Raw genomic sequence first — 18350 nt, forward strand, 5'->3', positions numbered from 1 at the left:
AAGGGAAAGTGTTACTAATAAGGTAAGCGGGGGTAATGTGTTACAACAGAGGTGAACTGGGCAATGTGTTACTACAGAGGTGAGGGAGGGGAATTAGCTAGTACAGGTGTGAGGGTAATGTATTACTACAGGTGTGAGGGAGGGATTGTATTTCTACACAGAGAGAGGGGAATGTCGAATGTGTTACAACATGGGTGAGGGTGGAAAATGTGTTACTACAGAGGTGAGGGAGTGGAATGTGTTAGTACACAGGTGAGGGAGGGTAATGTCTTACTATAGCAGTAAGGGAGGTGATGCATTACTATAGAAATGAAGGATTAATGTGTTACTGGAGTGGTGAGATGGAAATGGAAACAAATATCTAAAGGTCTACCTGGGTGAAACCGGGCCCATCAGCTATGATAATAATAAATGGAATGAACAAACAATATAAAAAGGAAAAGAAAAAAAAAAAATCACACACACATTGGCCCTCCAAGGATCAATAAAAAAAAACAAAACAAAAAAAAAAAAAACTTTGTCCCTGACAGATAAAAGGGAAAAAAAAAAACCACACACATTGATTCAGTGTTTAGTGCCACAACAAAAAAAACATTAAAACACACATTGATTAATTTTCATTGCCTCATAATCCCAACCACCCCTCGCCCCACAGAAATCTGGTCTCCTGCCAAAGACTGCATTACTAATTACTTTAATACTTGTGACTGCCTAGTGCCTACCCTTGAGTTTACACCGTGATCTTTCTGTAAAATGGTCAATGTACTGCTTACCTAGTAGGCTACTTTGAATTGTAACAACTGCATACGCCATGCAGCAGGAGTCCTAACTGATGGCACTTTACAGTAAGCTACAATACAAGAGCAGCAGCAGTGTCACCAACTCCATGACATGGATATGCACATCCATCTACTTTAAGTTGGGCACACATAAGGTCGACTTGATGGCCGTCGTGCCAACCAAGCAGCGGATTTAGGCAAGTATACACACTTACCAATCGGCTGCTCGACATTTGCCCGCCCAGTTGTGACGTTAGTCTCTGCAGCAAGTGTATGGGCGGTCGGCGCACCGCCTATACACACAGCCAGATGCACCGATATATCTGCCATTGGCTGTGCTGCATAGCCGACGCGATATGTTTGTGAACTGCGTTGTTCACAGACATATTGGCCGGCCCTGGGGAGATGCATTCTCCTTGTGTTTTAAAGATCATTAAAGGTGGTCTTGCTTTGCTCATGTTTGGCTCGAAACAGGGCCAAATATTGATGAAATGTATTAAAAAAAGCTTTTGCTGAAGAGGGAGAGCATTATCTCACCTCTCCGGCGAATCGCACTATCTTTCTGTGTCTGTGATCAGAGCTTGCAGTGATTTTGTGCATGCGTCGGTCTAAACTTTCCAGCGGCACTTGTGGCCGAGGTACTCCTTAGTTGTACTCCCTCCTACTGAAGGGAGAAACTATAGCAACAGTGACGGAAAAAAAGCAACACAATCTCTGGCTACATATTCCGACAGCCAGTAAGGTGGCGTGTGTGCAGCAGCAGTAGCCGGCAGCTGTTGAAATCGTAACATGCTCACATCGGACCAGTCAGTGCCACTAACCATTGTTAACTTCTGATTGGCACCCAATGTATCTACGAATAGAGGTAGAAAATGACAGGAGAGCATAGCCTGTGCATTTACTGCAAAAATATGTAAAAAGAAAAAACATCCCCCGTTATTTTGTCATGATCTAGCAGCTACTTTGTTCAAATCAAAAACATCAGTCTCTTGCTTTGACGATGGAAGGAAGCATTTGGCAATATTTTACAGTGATTTGCAGATCTTTTTCATCCAAAGATCGGATCTGCAAACCATTAAATTGCCTATACATCATCTTAAAGGGTCATCAGTTTACTAGTCACATGTAATGAAAATTGTTCTATCGGTGAAATGGTCTGCAAAACAGCTGATCATTTCCATGCACTGGCAAACTACAGCCCTAATTCGTCTGCAAAATCTGACATGTTGGAGAACCTGATTCACCAATTAAGGTGATTTTTTGGTCTAAATCGGTGAATCCCATACATATTAGATTTTTTTTAGCAAAATAATCTGCAAAATGCAGAATTTGCTTAACTAATTGACGGTGTATGGGCCTCTTAATTTAAATGTAGAGATTCATTGTAAAACTGAAAAGGTGGCCTTTCTTTCCAATTATCTCGCTTTACTAAAATATGTTTGTGATATTGTTTATTTCCAGTTACAGTGAATCATACTTACAGTGGAAGATGATCATACACCTCCCCTAATAGGTATGCAAATTAAACGTGCCTGATATTGTATGCAGAACACTAAATGCTTTTGATTTTCTCCATCTATTCTTGTATGAGATGCACCCTATTAAGGGAAAGCATATAATTAAGTAGGGTTGTAGTCACAGTGTTAACATTCCACATGTGGACACTGCAATATCAACATTATGAACGTGAAATTAGGGTTAAGGTGCCTACACACTTAGCGATATTTTACACGATTTGCCCGATGATGACAAATCGTGTAAAATATGCCCAAACCATGAGTGTCCACTCACAATCACGATGCCGATGCGCTTCCCCGCAGGTCGTACATCGCATCTCCAGATCTGCCGTGCTGTACCAGATCTGACAATCTCAGTCACGATGCACTGGAATAGTTAGGAGGCACAATAGATCGTTTGTCACATTGGACAGTTTTTAACACCAAATTGTGCCCACGACTGCTGGGGAGCTGCTGGGGAGCGTTCAAGGGGAAATCGGACACATTGTCAGATCGTGAGCACATCAAGTGTGTAGGCACCTTAAGGGTTGTAATTAGAGTTAGCTAGTCTAAAAGAGGAGTGTCGACATTCAGACCATGCCTACATCCAGAATGTCGACATGTCATACCACATCCAATTAAGTGTATGTCCTCTTTACGACTTCGGCAGAGACTGGGCAGCATTATGTTGAAACATCTGTGGGCTAATTACTAGAAATGCACTTACATGTCTCCGGAAGAGTTCTGCATGAGGGGCCAGTGTTTGAGGATCCGCTTCCTTTACAAAGTGTATGACATCATCCACTGACCAGCTGGCTGGATCTTTACTCTGGGTTCTTGAGGATTCCCGTTCACAGGAGTTAAGTTCAGGTCCTGTTGTGGAACTTGCAGCTGCAGAGACAGATTTAGGCTATTAAAAACAAACAAAAAAAAAAAATCTAGACTGTACTCTGAAAACAATGTTCATTTCATAAGAGTGTACAACATAGCACACTTCCGTAAATAATTTCAGCTTTTTTTCACTACTGATATAATTACTATGATCCTGCCCTCACATCCTACTGCACACCCTCCTATAAAACGCTGCTTCCCTGGTTAATATAGCAACTACACCCGGTAACCAAACACCACCAATGTCTTTTTCCAGCATCAATATAGCTATTCTAAATGAGATCGTTATATCAATGTCAACCTTTTGTCTAATACTTGTATTGACTTAGGGAAAAAGTAAAAACAAAAATACCTATTCCAGCATATGCCAATAAGGATCCACAATGATGAAACATTTGTCTGATGCCAGTAGTAGGCAATATGATCTTCGGGTCAATCAATACCTCAAACGTTTTGCCCATTGATACCACTTCTTTCAGAGACACTTTAATGTAAGAAATGGTCAGGTCTGTGTTTTTATGACAAGTGGACAGATAGCGATTTACATGCACAGTGCGGATTATTTACAATCATGGACTAGTGATGGTCTGTGAGGTCACTTGCCTACATTTGTGCAAATCCACCAGCTTCTGCGGGTAAGCAAATACATTTACATGCAAAAGTGGTGGCATAAAATCTAGATCTGCAAAACAGGATGATTTGGGTGGGTAGGTGTTATTCTTTGGCAAGTGAAGATGAGGCTCACAAGGGTGTCTACTTTTATACACCTAACTGGAAAGGCAAGATTTTGGGGCATATATAATCACCACCTTAACTCACTCTGTAGGTATTTACCATTCTCTTGCTACCCAAAAAGCGGATGGTTAGAAGCAAAGCAAGACGGCATTAGCCATCGGGACCATGCTCCAGGCTGCTTCGTGATCCAGTAAATCCGACCATTTAGCAGCTTTTGTAGTAGGAAATGGAGGACCACGACAGATATCGGAGAAAACATACCCCTTCATTTTGAGGCGCAGGATAATTTCTCAGTGCCTTTAGGGAGACAAATTACTGGCAAAGACGGTGCCTTTTTTCCCTGTAACATGTCTGGAGTTCTCCAACTGGTCCATAGTGCCGATGACAGAAATTTGTATGTATACTTTTACCTTGATGCAAACTTACATCTTTCAGTTGTACTTTCTTGCAGCTTATTTAGAGACAAATCTGCTTAATTATCATATAGTATTTCTAGGTGTGCTAAAGCAATATAGAGTCAAACCCTCCAACATTCATTACTTGCCTTTTACTAGCTATTTGTAAACCTAGTAAAATGTATGTAATACGGTTTCTATTGCCAAAACCATGTATCAGTTTGCTGGTGTTACTATAGCTTTCCCTCTGCGTTCCAGTTCTCAGACAGCATCATGTACTATTTTTGTGCTTACTGTGGGTAACTGAATTTGGGAAGCCTACAGGCAGCAAGTAATATGTAAAAGTAATCTACACATGCCAAATGAGTTTGCTTTTTACTAGCTTCCAAGAACGCCAACATAACGTCAGTAGGCGTGTGGCCTAATATAATCACCTATATTAACACAAGTAATAAACAGTCTTGATGTCCTCACCTCCTTTTAAGACAAATGATGCTAAACTGGCCAGTATATTAGGAGACAGACGTATGTAAATGAATGAAGGGATTGGAGTAAAGTAATGATAGGCTGGACTATGATGTTTGCTTCCATATACATTTTTCAAAGTCACCAAAAACCAGTATAAGCAGACACAGCTCGCTATTGTCGTTGTGGTTTCAGAGAAAATTAAGTTCCTCTGCGAATAACTAATTTTCTTCTTCAGAGTCCATAGGCTCCACAGGGAGACCGTGGGGACATTCCAAAGCAGTCATTTTAAGGGTGGGGACGCTCCTGCGCTGAGAGAAGAATCCTGCGCCCAAAGGAAGCATCCTGAGAGACTAAAGTATAAAATGCATAGAACCTTAGAAAGGTCTGAATGGAAGACCACGTGGCCGCCTTACAAAGCTGAACAGCTGAGGCACCATGGCAAGCCACCCACGAGGGGCCCACAGACCAAGTAGAATGAGCAGTAACAGAGCTAGAGAATCCTTTTGACCTTAGGAGGGATGTCTCAAGAGCCACGCCGTCAAAGACAGATGACCCAGGTCCAGGTAAAGGCAAGGACTTTGAACAGGTCCAGACGTTGAGACAACAGGAACGGAGTGTCGATGGAGACACTCTGAAGATCTGAGTACCAGTGACGTCTGGGCCAAGCTGGAGTCACTAGCAGGACAATGCCTCAGTCTTGTTTGAACTTCCGAAGAACTCGAGGAAGGGGAACTGGAGGGAATAGGTACGGAAACTGGAAGGTCTACTTCACTGGTGCATCTACCAAGGTTACCTCGGCATCATGTCCTGGACCCATACACTAGCAGATTGTGATTGTGTCGGGAGGCCATGAGGTCCACCTCTGAGATGCCCCATCTGTGCACTAGAAGTTAAAACACCTCTTGGAGAAGTGACCATTCCCTGGGATGCACGTCGGCTGAGGAAGTCTGCTTCCCAATTGAGAACTCCCGGAAGGAAAACTGCAGAGATGGCCAGGAGGTGACCCTCGGCCCATGTCAGAATGCGTGACACTATTGTCATTGCTGCCCGACTTCAAGTGTCTCCTTGGTGGTCGATGTAAGCCACTTCTGTGGCAATGTCAGACTGAACCTGTACAGGTTTTCCGTGAAGTATGTGCTGGGCGAGGTTGAGGGCCCTGTAGACTGCTCGAAGTTCCAATATGTTGATTGGCAGGGTTGGTTCGACCGATGTCCAACGGTCCTAAAAGGAGTGCGGACCGGTCACTGCAGCCCATCCCCCCGGAGACTGGCGTCCGTTGTTAGGATTACCCAGGCCGGGATCCAAAAGGGGCGACCATTGGATAGATGAGATGTCTGTAGCCACCAAAATAGAGACAGACGCACCTCTGGAGAGAGCACACATGTCTGAGCTTTGATCCAATGGGGTAACCCGTTCCACCTGGAGAGGATCAGCCTATTCCACCATGTCGAAGGTGGATACCATGGATCCCAGAACCTGCATTGCTGAGTGGATCGACACTCGGCGACTGTGGAGACATCTGCGCACTCGTAGTTGAAGTGTGGAGATCTTGTCTGTCGTCAGAAAGATTCTCTGGTCCTGAGAATCCAGTAAGACTCCCAGATGAATCATTCTCTGTGAGGGATTCAGGGAGGACTTTTTCCTGTTGAATAACCATCCGTACTTGTGCAGAAAAGCAATGGTTAACTGCAGATGGCGGTGAAGCACTTCTGGGGATCCTGCTAGGAGCAGGAGGTCGTCCAGATATGGCAACAGTCGAACACCCAGACCACGTAGGTGGGCCACCATGATAGCCATAATTACATTAAAAACCCATGGAGCTGTGGATAGTCCAAAGGGCAGAGCCTGAAATTGGAAGTATTGCTGTATAGCAAACTGGAGATATCGCTGATGTGAGGGCACTATAGGTACCCATCCTGAATATCCAGAGATACCATGAAATCCCCAGGCTCCAAAGCTAGGATGATGGAGTGTAGGTTTTCCATCCTGAACCTGAGTACCCTGAGGTTGGTCAAGGATCTGAGGTTGAGGATAAGCCGATGAGACCCATTCGGCTTCTGAACCAGAAAGAGAGTAGAATAATAACCAGTTCCTCACTGAGGGTATACAATCGGGAAGCCGGCTGCCGGAATCTATATCTAGACGCCTGTCATTTCCCCGACGCCGGGACAGCAGCGGGGGGGGCGAGGTTAGGTTTAGGGCACCCGGGGGGGACTTAGGGTTAGGCACCCCCCGGGAGGGTTAGGGCTAGGCTAGGGGGAGGGAGGGTTAGGCACCCCCGGCGGAACTTAGAGTTAGGCACCCCTCCGGGGGCCTTAGGTTTAGGCAGCGGGGAAGGGGGAGGTTAGGGTTAGGCACCCTTAAGGAGGGTTAGGGTTAGGTTAGTTTATACTTACCTTAGCGACGATCGGGATTTCCATCGCTGTCGGGCTTCCGCTGCTGGGAACTCTGCTTTTGTCGGCCAGGCGCTGCCGGGAATCGAACCATTTGGCCGGCGGTATTTCATGCCGATTCCCTCACTGAGATAGTGGGACTGGCACAATTCCCCCTGCTTGCAGCAAGGACTGTATCGTAAGGCTTTGTTCAGGTCTGAAGGAGGGTCTGTGTAAAAACTGGTGGGGAGGCCACCTGAGAAATGAGAGGGTGTACCCGTGAGAGACCACTTCTCTTACCCAAGCATCCATGGTGGTTTGACACCAGCACTAGGTGAACTGAAGAAGTCGGCCTCCCACTCTGGGATATCCCAGAGAGAGGCCCGTTCCGTCAGGCTGAGAGTTTATCCTTGGGTTTTGAAGCAGGGTGTCTGGTGTTCCAGGTCTACTTGGTCCTGGGTTTGGCGACCCTAGTGGAAGCCGAATGCCTAGGAAAGGACTAACCTTTAGGCTATCCCTGAGAATGAAAGGACTTAAATGATGTAGTCCGTGGCCTAATAGAAGTAGTTGCTGAAGGCAGAAATGTAGTTTCTGATGCTGCCAACGTGGTTACAAACTTGTCAGCGTCTGAGCCAAACAAGATCTCCCCATTGTAGGGTAACCATTCTAGGCCTTTCTTGGAAGCCGCATCTGCCTTCCCTGAGCGTAGCCACAGGGTACGGCGGGCAGACACAGCCGTGGCCGAGACTGAGGTGCCTCTGGCTCGGGGGGCGGGGTATAGGAAGGATGGACCAGTGCATCCTGGGAGCAAAAGCTTTAACTGCATGGTGCCCGAGATCCAACCTACACCCCAAGGTCTCCCTGTGGAGCCTATGGACCCTGAAGAAGAAAGACTGATAATTGTATAGACTTGCAGATACTCACATTAGCATAAGGTAGTAAGCAGGCTGCTGCAGCCATACAAATAAGCGGCCACAGAGGTTTCCATGTCAGGGTCAGGTCTCTTTAGGTTTATGTCACATTAATAGCAATTACAGTTATTAAAACATACAGTAGCTAGTTTTTTCTCACATGCAGAAAAAGAGCAAAGATCACTACCTAAGCACCATGCTACTGCTGCCAGGACATTGCAGCTAACTGAATCAGCCTCTTAGTGTTAGACTTCTGCAGGGTTTACCTTCAATCCTCCTGTGCATCCGGTTTCTGCCAGTTTCACAGTAACAGCTGCTTCCTGTTAAGCCTGAGGATGATCTACGTACTAAAGGAGCAGTATTTGAGGTAGGAGTCACTGGCTGAGGTGAGGCCTGGTAAAATGATGGTATGCTGCCCACTGAATGGTACTCAGCTGTATTTCTTGGTGAAGGACTGGGAGGGGTGACTGTGTTGCGTGTGGAATCCAGGAATTCCTCAGAGTATCTGTGATCTTTTGGAGTGTGATTTTCTTCCATTGGCAAGGTTTCAGCTGCTGGAGAGTCAAGAAAAGGCAGTAGAATAAGTGATTTACTCAATATTAGGTCACATATGGTACTTGCAGAGTGCTGTTCATTCATGGCTAATATACACTGCACTGGGACCTTTAACTGCACATATTACAGTGCACCAGCATACGAGTTGTGGAGGTGTGCCAAAAACAAATCAGTGATCCTGTATGGTGCCTGCTGTATTACCAAGTGTCATGTTCACACACCACATACACAGTGCACTAAAGTGCTTAGGTCTGAACAAAACTATTTTTAATGAGGCTAAATATTCTTCAATTAAGTATTAAATAATAACAGTTTACTTCTCAAAACAGTGACTTTAATTTCTAGAAAATGTAGTTCAAAATGTGGGCATTTTCTAAAAATGTGAAAAACTTTCCAAAACAGCTCAGCTAGTGCCAGAATTTTTGCCATCAAAGGCTGTGCTTCTTGTTATTTTTGGAACTCCAGTAGACACGATGAAATTTAATGGAATTCTTCCCAGATTTTTTGACAAAACTCCCTTATCAGCAGTTGCATCCATTTCTAATTATTTCATAAATGGAAAAAGTTAGCTGTGGTTGACACAAGTTCAAGTCAAACGATATGGGAAGTGTTCTACCAGTAAAAGCACTAGAACTTGAAAATAGCTTGGGATCAGTGCACCAATCGCATCAACTGTTCTAATATACGATAAAAGATCAAAAACATACAGTTATTTTTATAGCCTATACAGAGGACGACAAAATGACATTTATGTTTTTGGTTGAACAGCAGAAAATAAGACACCTCCCTAAAAAACATGGAACACTTGTTTAAGAATTGTACATTGACGATCATGGCAAGCTACCTTCCGATGGCTGAGCTTCCGTCCTGGGTAACTTCGGAGAAAGTGGAGCTGTGAAAGGGGGAGACTCTTGCGGAAATCTTTTGTTGGTCCTGTCTGCAGTGTCTTCTTTTGCTTCAAAAATTAAAAGGGTACATGGATTTAAGCCTATGTACATACTATGAGATTATCTGCAGTCATGGCATCGTTAACAATATCCCCAGATTGAGCTGCATGTACTGACGACTGGGGATTTCGTTAACGACCCGCGGGTGCGCGCATCGTTCATCGCTTAGTGCATACACACTGGGCGATTTGAACGATATATCATTCAAATCGTTCATAAATATTGCCCAGTGTGTATGAAGCTTTATATAGTGTGTACCTAGCTTGACAAAAGATAATAAATAATTGGATTATAGTGATATTTCAAACTAATTGCCTTCTTGAATTAGCATCTCAGGACTTCAATCTTCTAATCATTCATTCAGACTATTCAAATGGAGAAAAGTAGTCACTGCGGTTTGGTATCACAGGGCGCACTACACTGAACATGGACCAGAGAAAGCAAAGAAGCGCGTTGTCTAAAGGGGGGTATCCACTAGACGATAAAGTTGAACGATTGAACGATAATGATAAAATCGTTCGAACATCGTTTGCAAATCGTGCAGTAATTGTTTCTAACGATGTACGATGCGCGCTCCCGCTGGTCGTTTGATCGTCTCCTCCATCGACTGAACATGCAGGTCAATTTCACTTGATTGCTTACAAATCGTTTACACATCGTTCACACTGAACGATCAAACGATGAACCACTATCTGCCCACTATAGCTGAAAGCTCTCAATCACAGATTAAAACAACATAGTTTATTGTTAGATCTTTTGCAAATCTTTTGCATATCTTTTGCAAATTGTTCAGAGTGGAAGATCATATTTCAAGGGAAACTTCAAGGGAAAATCGTTAAGAGGTTGGACAGGAATAAAATCGTCTAGTGGATGCCCCCCATAAGGAGATCAGCATGTTAGAGAAAAAGGCTAGAAGACAAACTCCAAGTATCTTGATGTTCCTGAGACAACAGTTGCAAATATTAAGAAGTTTAAAGTTCATGAGACTGTAGCCAACCTTCATAGACGCAAGATGAAAATCGACAGAAGGATACAGTAGTGAGAATGGTAGTAAATAAGCAAAGCTGAACTCCATGGCCAAGGTATATCAGGGTCTGACAGCACCATCAGATGCTTTTTGAGCGGTCCTAGCTCCATGGAAGTAGACCCAGGAGGACTCCACATAAAATGGCTTATTAAGGCTAAATGTATTAGGACACAGCTGTACATTTTGGAAAGAGTGTTTTGTAATTCAATAAAAAGGAGAGTATACTGTTAATTTATATAAAAAAATCCATGAAATCTGTATTGGATGGAATTTTTGCAAAATGCCTCATGATCATGAACCCATTAGAACTTATTGAAAATACACAAAATGTACATGCTTTTTCTTGGCACACTAAACGTACAACATGTTTCAACTAGTTTAAAAGCAAAAATAAATAAACCTCTGTAGAAGTTTTCATTAGCACACATACATGAATATTAAATAATCCCCTAGTATACCCGTAACTGCTAGTTACATGCGCTCTGTAGAAAAGTAGCCTGAATGGCGTGACACAGATAGATGTTTGTCATCTGATGACTGCCCCATGTAACAGGGAAGATGCTTCCTAAGGGTCTTCCCTGTTTCAAACAGTACAATAGCAAAAAGATTAAAACAATGATTGAGGCAGAATTTATACTCAATGTGACCAGAGCCCCGGCCTACATGGTCAAGATGGCGGCTATGGCACTGAGTTATTCCCTTGTGCTGCCACACAAATTTCATATGAACTATAGGGACTTGGTACCATGTACTATAAATGTATATGTAATCATTTTTCAACATTCTCTATTGAACGTATTGGGTTGGGTATAGGTTCCCAGCAGTCGGGATGCTGCTGGTCAGAATACAGACAGCGGCATCCCGATATCAGAATTCCGACAGCCGTATGTAAGTATACTACCACTAAACCTAAAAACTATCCTAACCCTCTCACCCCGGTGCTTAAACCTAACCTCCCCGCCAGTGGTGGTTCTAGGGGCGGGCTAAAAGGGCCGTCGCCCGGAGCGCCGGCCCCTAGAGGGCGCCACTGAGTCCCCAGGAGAGAGGCAAAAAAAAAAATCTCTGAAAAAAAAAAAAAACAAAACAGTGCCGCTTTCCGCCCTGCTAGCAGCCTGCATTTGCCGGGCACCCGCTGATATTTGTTATCAGCAGGCACCCGGCTCCCTCCCTGCAACCGAAAGCCAGAGCTCACTCCTGAGCTCCGGCTTCCGGCAGAGAGCACTATGGGAGGGACGTCATTCCGTAATGACGTCTCTCCCATAGATACGTGGTGGATCCGCGGTTGGACCTGACAGGAGCGGATGCAGGAGTGGAGCTTAAGGTAAGTATTGTGTTTGTATTTTAATTAAATTTTTTTTTTCAGAAGCACCAGCACTGGGGGGCATGGCTACACAGAGCATGGCTATAGGGGGGCATTACTATTGGGGGCATGGCTATAGGGGGGCATTACTACTATAGGCATTACTACTGGGGGCATGGCTATAGGGGGGCATTACTGCTGGGAGCATGGCTATAAGGGGCATGGCTATAAGCGGCATTACTACTGGGGGGCATGGCTATAAGGGGCATTACTACTGGAGGCATGGCTATAGGGGGGCCTTACTACTGGGGGCATGGCTATAAGCGGCATTACTACTGGGCATGGCTATAAGGGGCATTACTACTGGGGGCATGGCTATAAAGGGCACTACTACTGGGGGCATGGCTATAGGGGGGCATGGCTATAAGTGGCATTACTACTGGGGGCATGGCTATAGGGGGCACGGCTATAGGGGGCATTACTACTGAGGGAAATGGCTATAGGGGGCATGGCTATAGGGGGACATTACTACTGGAGGCACATCTATAGGGGGGCACTACTATAGGGGACATTACCAATGGGGCATTAACACTGTGGGCATTACCACTGCAGGCACTGCATGGGGGGCACCACTACTGGGGTCATTGTGTAAGGGGCACTACTACTGTGGGCATTGTATTAGGGGCACTACTACTGTGGGCCTTGTGTATAAGGGGAACTAATTTAGGCATTGTGTAAAAGGGGCACCACTGTGTCATAACATGAATAAGGGACTTCTGTGTGGCATAATTCAAATTGGGGATAATGTATTATAAAGAGAATTACTGTGTGTGGCACAATGTATTATACAGGACATTACTGCATGTGGCATAATGTATTATACAGGGCATTACTGCGTGTGGCATAATGTATTATACAGGGCATTACTGCGTGTGGCATAATGTGTTATACACGGTATTACTACATGTGGCATAATGTGTTATAAAGGGCATTACTGTGTAAGACATACTGTGTAAGGTGCATTACTGCACATGGCAATTATTCGCCACGAGGTGAGAGCTTGGGTTAAGCCCAGCACCTTCGTAAGTGCTGGGCACGCCCCACAGTGTGATGAATTGGGGGTTTTCCGCAAGGACACGCCCCCTTTACAGAAGCGCTCGCGCTTTCAGCACGTGCAGAGGAACGCCATCTAAAAAAAGTTGTTTTTTTTTGGGAGGGGGGGCGCAGCTGAGAACTTTCGCCCTGAGCTCCACAATGTCTAGAACCGCCCCTGCTCCCCGCATCCTAAACCTAACCCTCCACTCTTCGTGCCTAACCCTTACCCTCCCCCTAGTGCCTAACCATAACCCCCAACAATTCCCTACCCTTCCCTTCGGGATGGCAGCGGTCGGGATACTGGATCCTGGGATCCAGACGCTGTCAGAATTTTGACGGCGGTATTTAGATAGTCGGCATCACGCACGCCGGGGTGGTGACTACATCCCAAATGCACTATGGTTGTCCCAGAGATGCTCAATTGGGTTCAAGTCCGGAAAAATTAGAAGACCAGGGAAGTACTTTGAAGTCTTTCTCGTGCTCGTCCAACCACTGTCTGACATTTCAAGCCGTGTGACATGTCACATTGTCTTGCTGGAAGATCCCCTCCACCTCAGGGAAGACAATCAGCATGTATGGGTGTTCATGCTCTGCAAGGATGGATTCATAACCAAATCGGTTGATGGTGTCTTCCACATGGATGAGTGGTCCCAGAGAATGTCATAAAAACATTCCCCAAACCAGAATGCTGCCACCACCTGCTTGTGTTCTTCCAGCAATGGTTACAGGGTGTTTGTTCTCCAATGTATCTCGCCTGACACGCCAACGGTCTATCCATTTGATGAAGCAGAAAACGTGACTCATCGGAGAAAGCAACCCTTCGCCAATCATCGGTCGAATTCCAATACAGACATGAAAATGTAAGCCTTTTCCGCCGATGCATATGTGCAGTGACCATCCGTTTGCTTCGGAGCCCCATACACAGCAGGTTTGCTGAACTGTCATTATAGACACGTCTGATGGCCCCCAGATTCATTTTGAAGGTGAGCTGCTCCACTGTAGCATGTCGCTTGGCCCTCACGCACCTTCGTAGCCGACATTCACCTCTCACATCAATGGCACTTGGTCCTCCGCAGTTTACACGTCAGTTATTCGCAATGGTGCAATTTGTCTAGTCACGATACACCTTCACCACAGCAGCAGGCAAACAGTTCACAAACTGCGCTGTTTCAGAAATACTGCCACCCTTGGCCCGAAAGCCAATAATCATCCCTTTTTGCAACTTGGATAAATCGCCTCTTTTACCCATGACAGCAACGAGTGATATGTGTGCAGACGGCCTATCGCACACCTTATATACCCACCAAGCCAGCACATGGCACGTGACGTACTTCATGGGCTACGCGCTGCCGACGTCAAATGTAGGAGGTGGTCATACTAATGTGACTCGACTATGTATTTACCTTTTGAGTTGTCAGTTTGTGTTCTAGTCCTAGAGGTCACAGGCACAGAGGAGTGCCAATCCCCACTGTCCATTAGGGACAATGGTAAATGTGTACATGAACTTCGCTTGATTGGTTAAGGGACACAGGGTGGGCTTTTCACCCCTGTGGTACTGTGTGTTAGAATGGGATAGAAAACAGGGCCTGCGAGCTCAGAGTGTATGTATCCACTGTGACATCAAGAAAGATTGTACTTCTGTGACATCTGTATACTGTGATTTCCCCAAGCACCTACCGCTAGGGGAATTGTATTTTTCAAGACATTTGAGCAATAAACACTTTGCTTTAAAATGCCTGCACCTAGCTGTATTCTGTGATTACCAGAATAGTGCTAAACATTATTCCGTTCTCCAGATGTTCTGGATTGAGCCCAGGGTCTCCAAGCTCAAGCCCTCTGCCAGCTGCCCCTGCATACTGGTCTAGAGTAAGGGACATGTGAGAATTACCCACCACTACACAGGAAGTGTTGCAGCAGCGCCCACACATACCCAGACGTAAGCGCTTCCAAATGCCGGTGTAGGAGCCTGAGAGAAGTGGCGCCAATGTGGGAGTCTGGAGGTGGCAGCGAAGTACACGCCCACTACGCAGTGGGATTAGACAATAACAGGCGGTTACTGATGGTAAGAGGGAATCCCTAGGAGTGGTGAAGTAAGCCCACTCAGATTATTCAGGGACGAGTAACCACTCTCTTATTTCATGTCAGTGAACAAATACATGTGTTCGGCCTGGCAGAGTGAGGTCATCCGGTCATACTTTATAACACATTGAGAGGGGTGTGGTCAATATAATGAACCGCGGGGATTCCGGTGGTCAGAATGGCAGCTCTGGAATCCTGATGTAAGTAGTGGGGTTAGGTGGAGGGTTAGTGTTAGGCACTAAGGAAGGAGGGAGGTTAGGTTTAGGCACTAAAAGGAGAGGTTAGGTTTAGGTACTGGGAATGGGGGGGTTAGGGTAGGGAGAGGGGGAGGGTTAGGATACTGACCGACAAGTATCGGGATCCTAACCCTGACGGCAACAGGATTCTGACCGTTGGGATCCCGAGCACCGGCATCCCGTACCCATTACTATTGAGACTATAGCACAGGATATTGGGGAAAATGATGGTGCTACAATTAAAATGGTCAGGTGAGATCAAAAAGAAGTGTGAATACAGAATGTAGAATACAAATACCCAGAAGATTCTGTAGTGGTTTCCCCTTTAATTAATGTAAACCCAGATGCATCAAAGCTGATGACCAATATCACTGCCACTATTCCAGTTTTTTTTCTTTTATGGTTTCCTTATTACTACTTTGCCCTGTCCTACTGTATGCTTGTTAACATATGGCAATGGACTACTTTTTAAAAAATGTGGTAGCTTCCAGTGGCTATAAATGCATAAAGGATTGTAATTTTTGTGTTACTATACACTTTCTTACATTTGTATGTGGTTATGTTATTAAACCAAAAGGCTTAAAAATTAAATTTTTTTTTGGTCAAGACATTTTTAGACACATAGTTTGAGTATGGGTAAATTAGTTAGACCCGGGTGCCTGATAAAAAAGGAATTGAACAATAAGGGACTTTGTAGCAAGTCTTTGTTTCATTGACAACCCATGATTTTCTTTACTAGTATCCAAACAGCTCCACAACAAATTTGTAGTACTACTGGTTCTTTGTATGAAATAAAGTTAGTCAAACTGTAAAAATCTGGATGGCATCACAATAGAGCTTCTAAATCACATTAGATACTTATAAAATAAATAAAAAAATCACAAAATATGTCATTAATGCAAATCTTACAGGATTTGCTTCTGTCGTAGTCTGCCGGGCTGTGTGCTCCTCCCATATATGGGCTGAATGGTTGGCTACTGAATAGGTTATCACACTGCAGGCTGTGGCACAATTTTTCTAAAAACCGCAATACAAACGATGCACTGTTGACAGGTGGTAGATGAACAGAGTGCTTCTCCCCATCAAAAGAAGCTACGGGGTGAAACAAAAAAAAAGTCAAAATCCAAAGTAGCAGAGTAAACTGTAGTAGTTTAAAGTATTTTTCAGAGGTAATTTTATCAGTAGTGTTCTCCTACCATGTGTACTGTATTGCTAATCCTAAACTGGAAACACTTTTTACTTTAGCAAAATCTTTTGCACTGGGGATGGCTAAATAATAGTGTGAGAGTACATTTGAGAGTATAGTGAACTGTTATTAGCAATGCAGACTATAATTCTAATATCCTGCTTTGTGAAATATTCTAATGATTCAATACTAACAAAATAATTTGACAGCAGCACCGAGAACTAGAGTAACTTACCAGTTATAACTTCTCCCCCATGATGGCCAGACTTCAGAAACCCAAACACTACTTTACAGTGGTGTGCACAGTCCACACAGGCTTGCACGGCCAATTGCAGCACCACATTCACAGGACTTGGCCCAAAGTGATCTGGAAGTTGTAACACTTTCTTCTTATCCAGATGAGGGCCACAGTTGCCATGTTTGTTGACATAAACACAGACTAGAAATACAAAAATAACATCCATTATAATAAAAAACTTTGATTTGTAATGTATTTCTACAAAAATATATTATATATATATATATATATATTTTTTTTTTTTTAATTTATTAACAGTTTCTTATATAGCGCAGCATATTCTTTTGCGCTTTACAATTGTAGACATTAATAGAACAAAACTGGGTAATAACCGACAGATATATAGGTAGGAAGGCCCTGCTCGCAAGCTTGTTTTATATATATACACACACACACACACACACACACACATACACATACACAAAATAATTCCGCACTCACCTACATCTGATGCAACTCACTGCGTGCACGTGCTGTAAAGAATAAATTTTCCTGGTAGGTGTATTCAAAACAGTGCTGAGCATGGTGTGTTTGTTTTGAATACACCTACCAGGAGATAGATATATTATAGATAGATATCTATCTATCGCCTGGTAGGTGTATTAAAAACAAACACACCATGCTCAGCACTGTTTTGAATACACCTACCAAGAGATAGATAGGTAGATAGATATATATATATATATATCTGTCTCACACACACATATACATACATACAGTACTATGCAAAAGTTTTAGGCAGGTGTAGGGAAAATGCTGCAAAGTAAGAATACTTTCAAAAATAGAAGTGTTAATAGTTTATTTTTTTCAATTAACAAAATGCAAAGTGAATGAACGGAAGTGAAATCTAAATCAAATCAATATTTGGCATGACCACTCTGTGCCTTCAAAACAGCATCAATTTTTCGAGGTACACTTGCACGCAGTTTTTGAAGGAACTTGGCAGGGAGGTTGTTTCAAACATCTTGGAGAACTAACCACAGATGATCTGTGGATGTAGGCTTGCTCAAATCCTTCCGTCTCTTCATGTAATCCCAGTCAGACTCTATTATGTTGAGACCAGGGTTCTGTGGGGGCCATATCATCACTTCCATGACTCCTTGTTCTTCTTTACGCTGAAGATAGTTCTTAATGACTTTGGCTGTATGTTTGGGGCCAAATCAGACGCCTCCCAAATGGTATTGCATGACGGAGAAGTACCTGCCTGTGTTTCTCAGCATTGAGGACACCATTAATCCTAACCAAATCCCCAACTCCATTTGCTGAAATGCAGCCCCAAACTTGTAAGGAACCTCCACCATGCTTCATTGTTGCCAGCAGACACTCATTATTATACTACTTTCCAGCTTTTTCGTCGAACAAGCTACATTCTGTTACAGCCATATATTTAACATTTTGACTCATCAGTCTAGAGCACATGCTGACATTTTTCTGCAACCCAATTCCTCCGTTTTTGTGCATAGTTGAGTCGCTTGGCCTTGTTTCCACATCAAAGGTATTGCTTTTTGGCTGCAATTCTTCCATGAAGACCACTTCCGGCCAGACTTCTCCGAACAGTAGATAGGTATACCTGGGTCCCA

At 44.1% G+C, this 18350-nt stretch overlaps 1 protein-coding gene across 3 annotated transcripts in view; it reads right to left on the reverse strand.

Annotated features, from left to right (window-relative positions):
• Nucleotides 1–18350, reverse strand: part of SCML2 (Scm polycomb group protein like 2) — a 171697-nt gene that overhangs the window by 14391 nt on the left and 138956 nt on the right. For 2 of the 3 annotated variants that reach the window (XM_088449524.1, XM_088449525.1), the window contains exons 9-13: nt 16708–16911; nt 16196–16378; nt 9447–9557; nt 8314–8601; nt 3003–3166 (exon numbers count right to left, since the gene is read on the reverse strand). In XM_088449524.1, the coding sequence (XP_088305650.1) occupies nt 3003–3166; nt 8314–8601; nt 9447–9557; nt 16196–16378; nt 16708–16911 (950 nt within the window). The remainder of the gene's footprint in view (nt 1–3002; nt 3167–8313; nt 8602–9446; nt 9558–16195; nt 16379–16707; nt 16912–18350) is intronic. The other variant, XM_088449526.1, reaches the window with a different exon arrangement.

Source organism: Taudactylus pleione, unplaced genomic scaffold (assembly GCF_031769625.1).
Source record: "Taudactylus pleione unplaced genomic scaffold, aTauple2 ptg000487l, whole genome shotgun sequence".
Classification (NCBI taxonomy): Eukaryota; Metazoa; Chordata; class Amphibia; order Anura; family Myobatrachidae; genus Taudactylus; species Taudactylus pleione.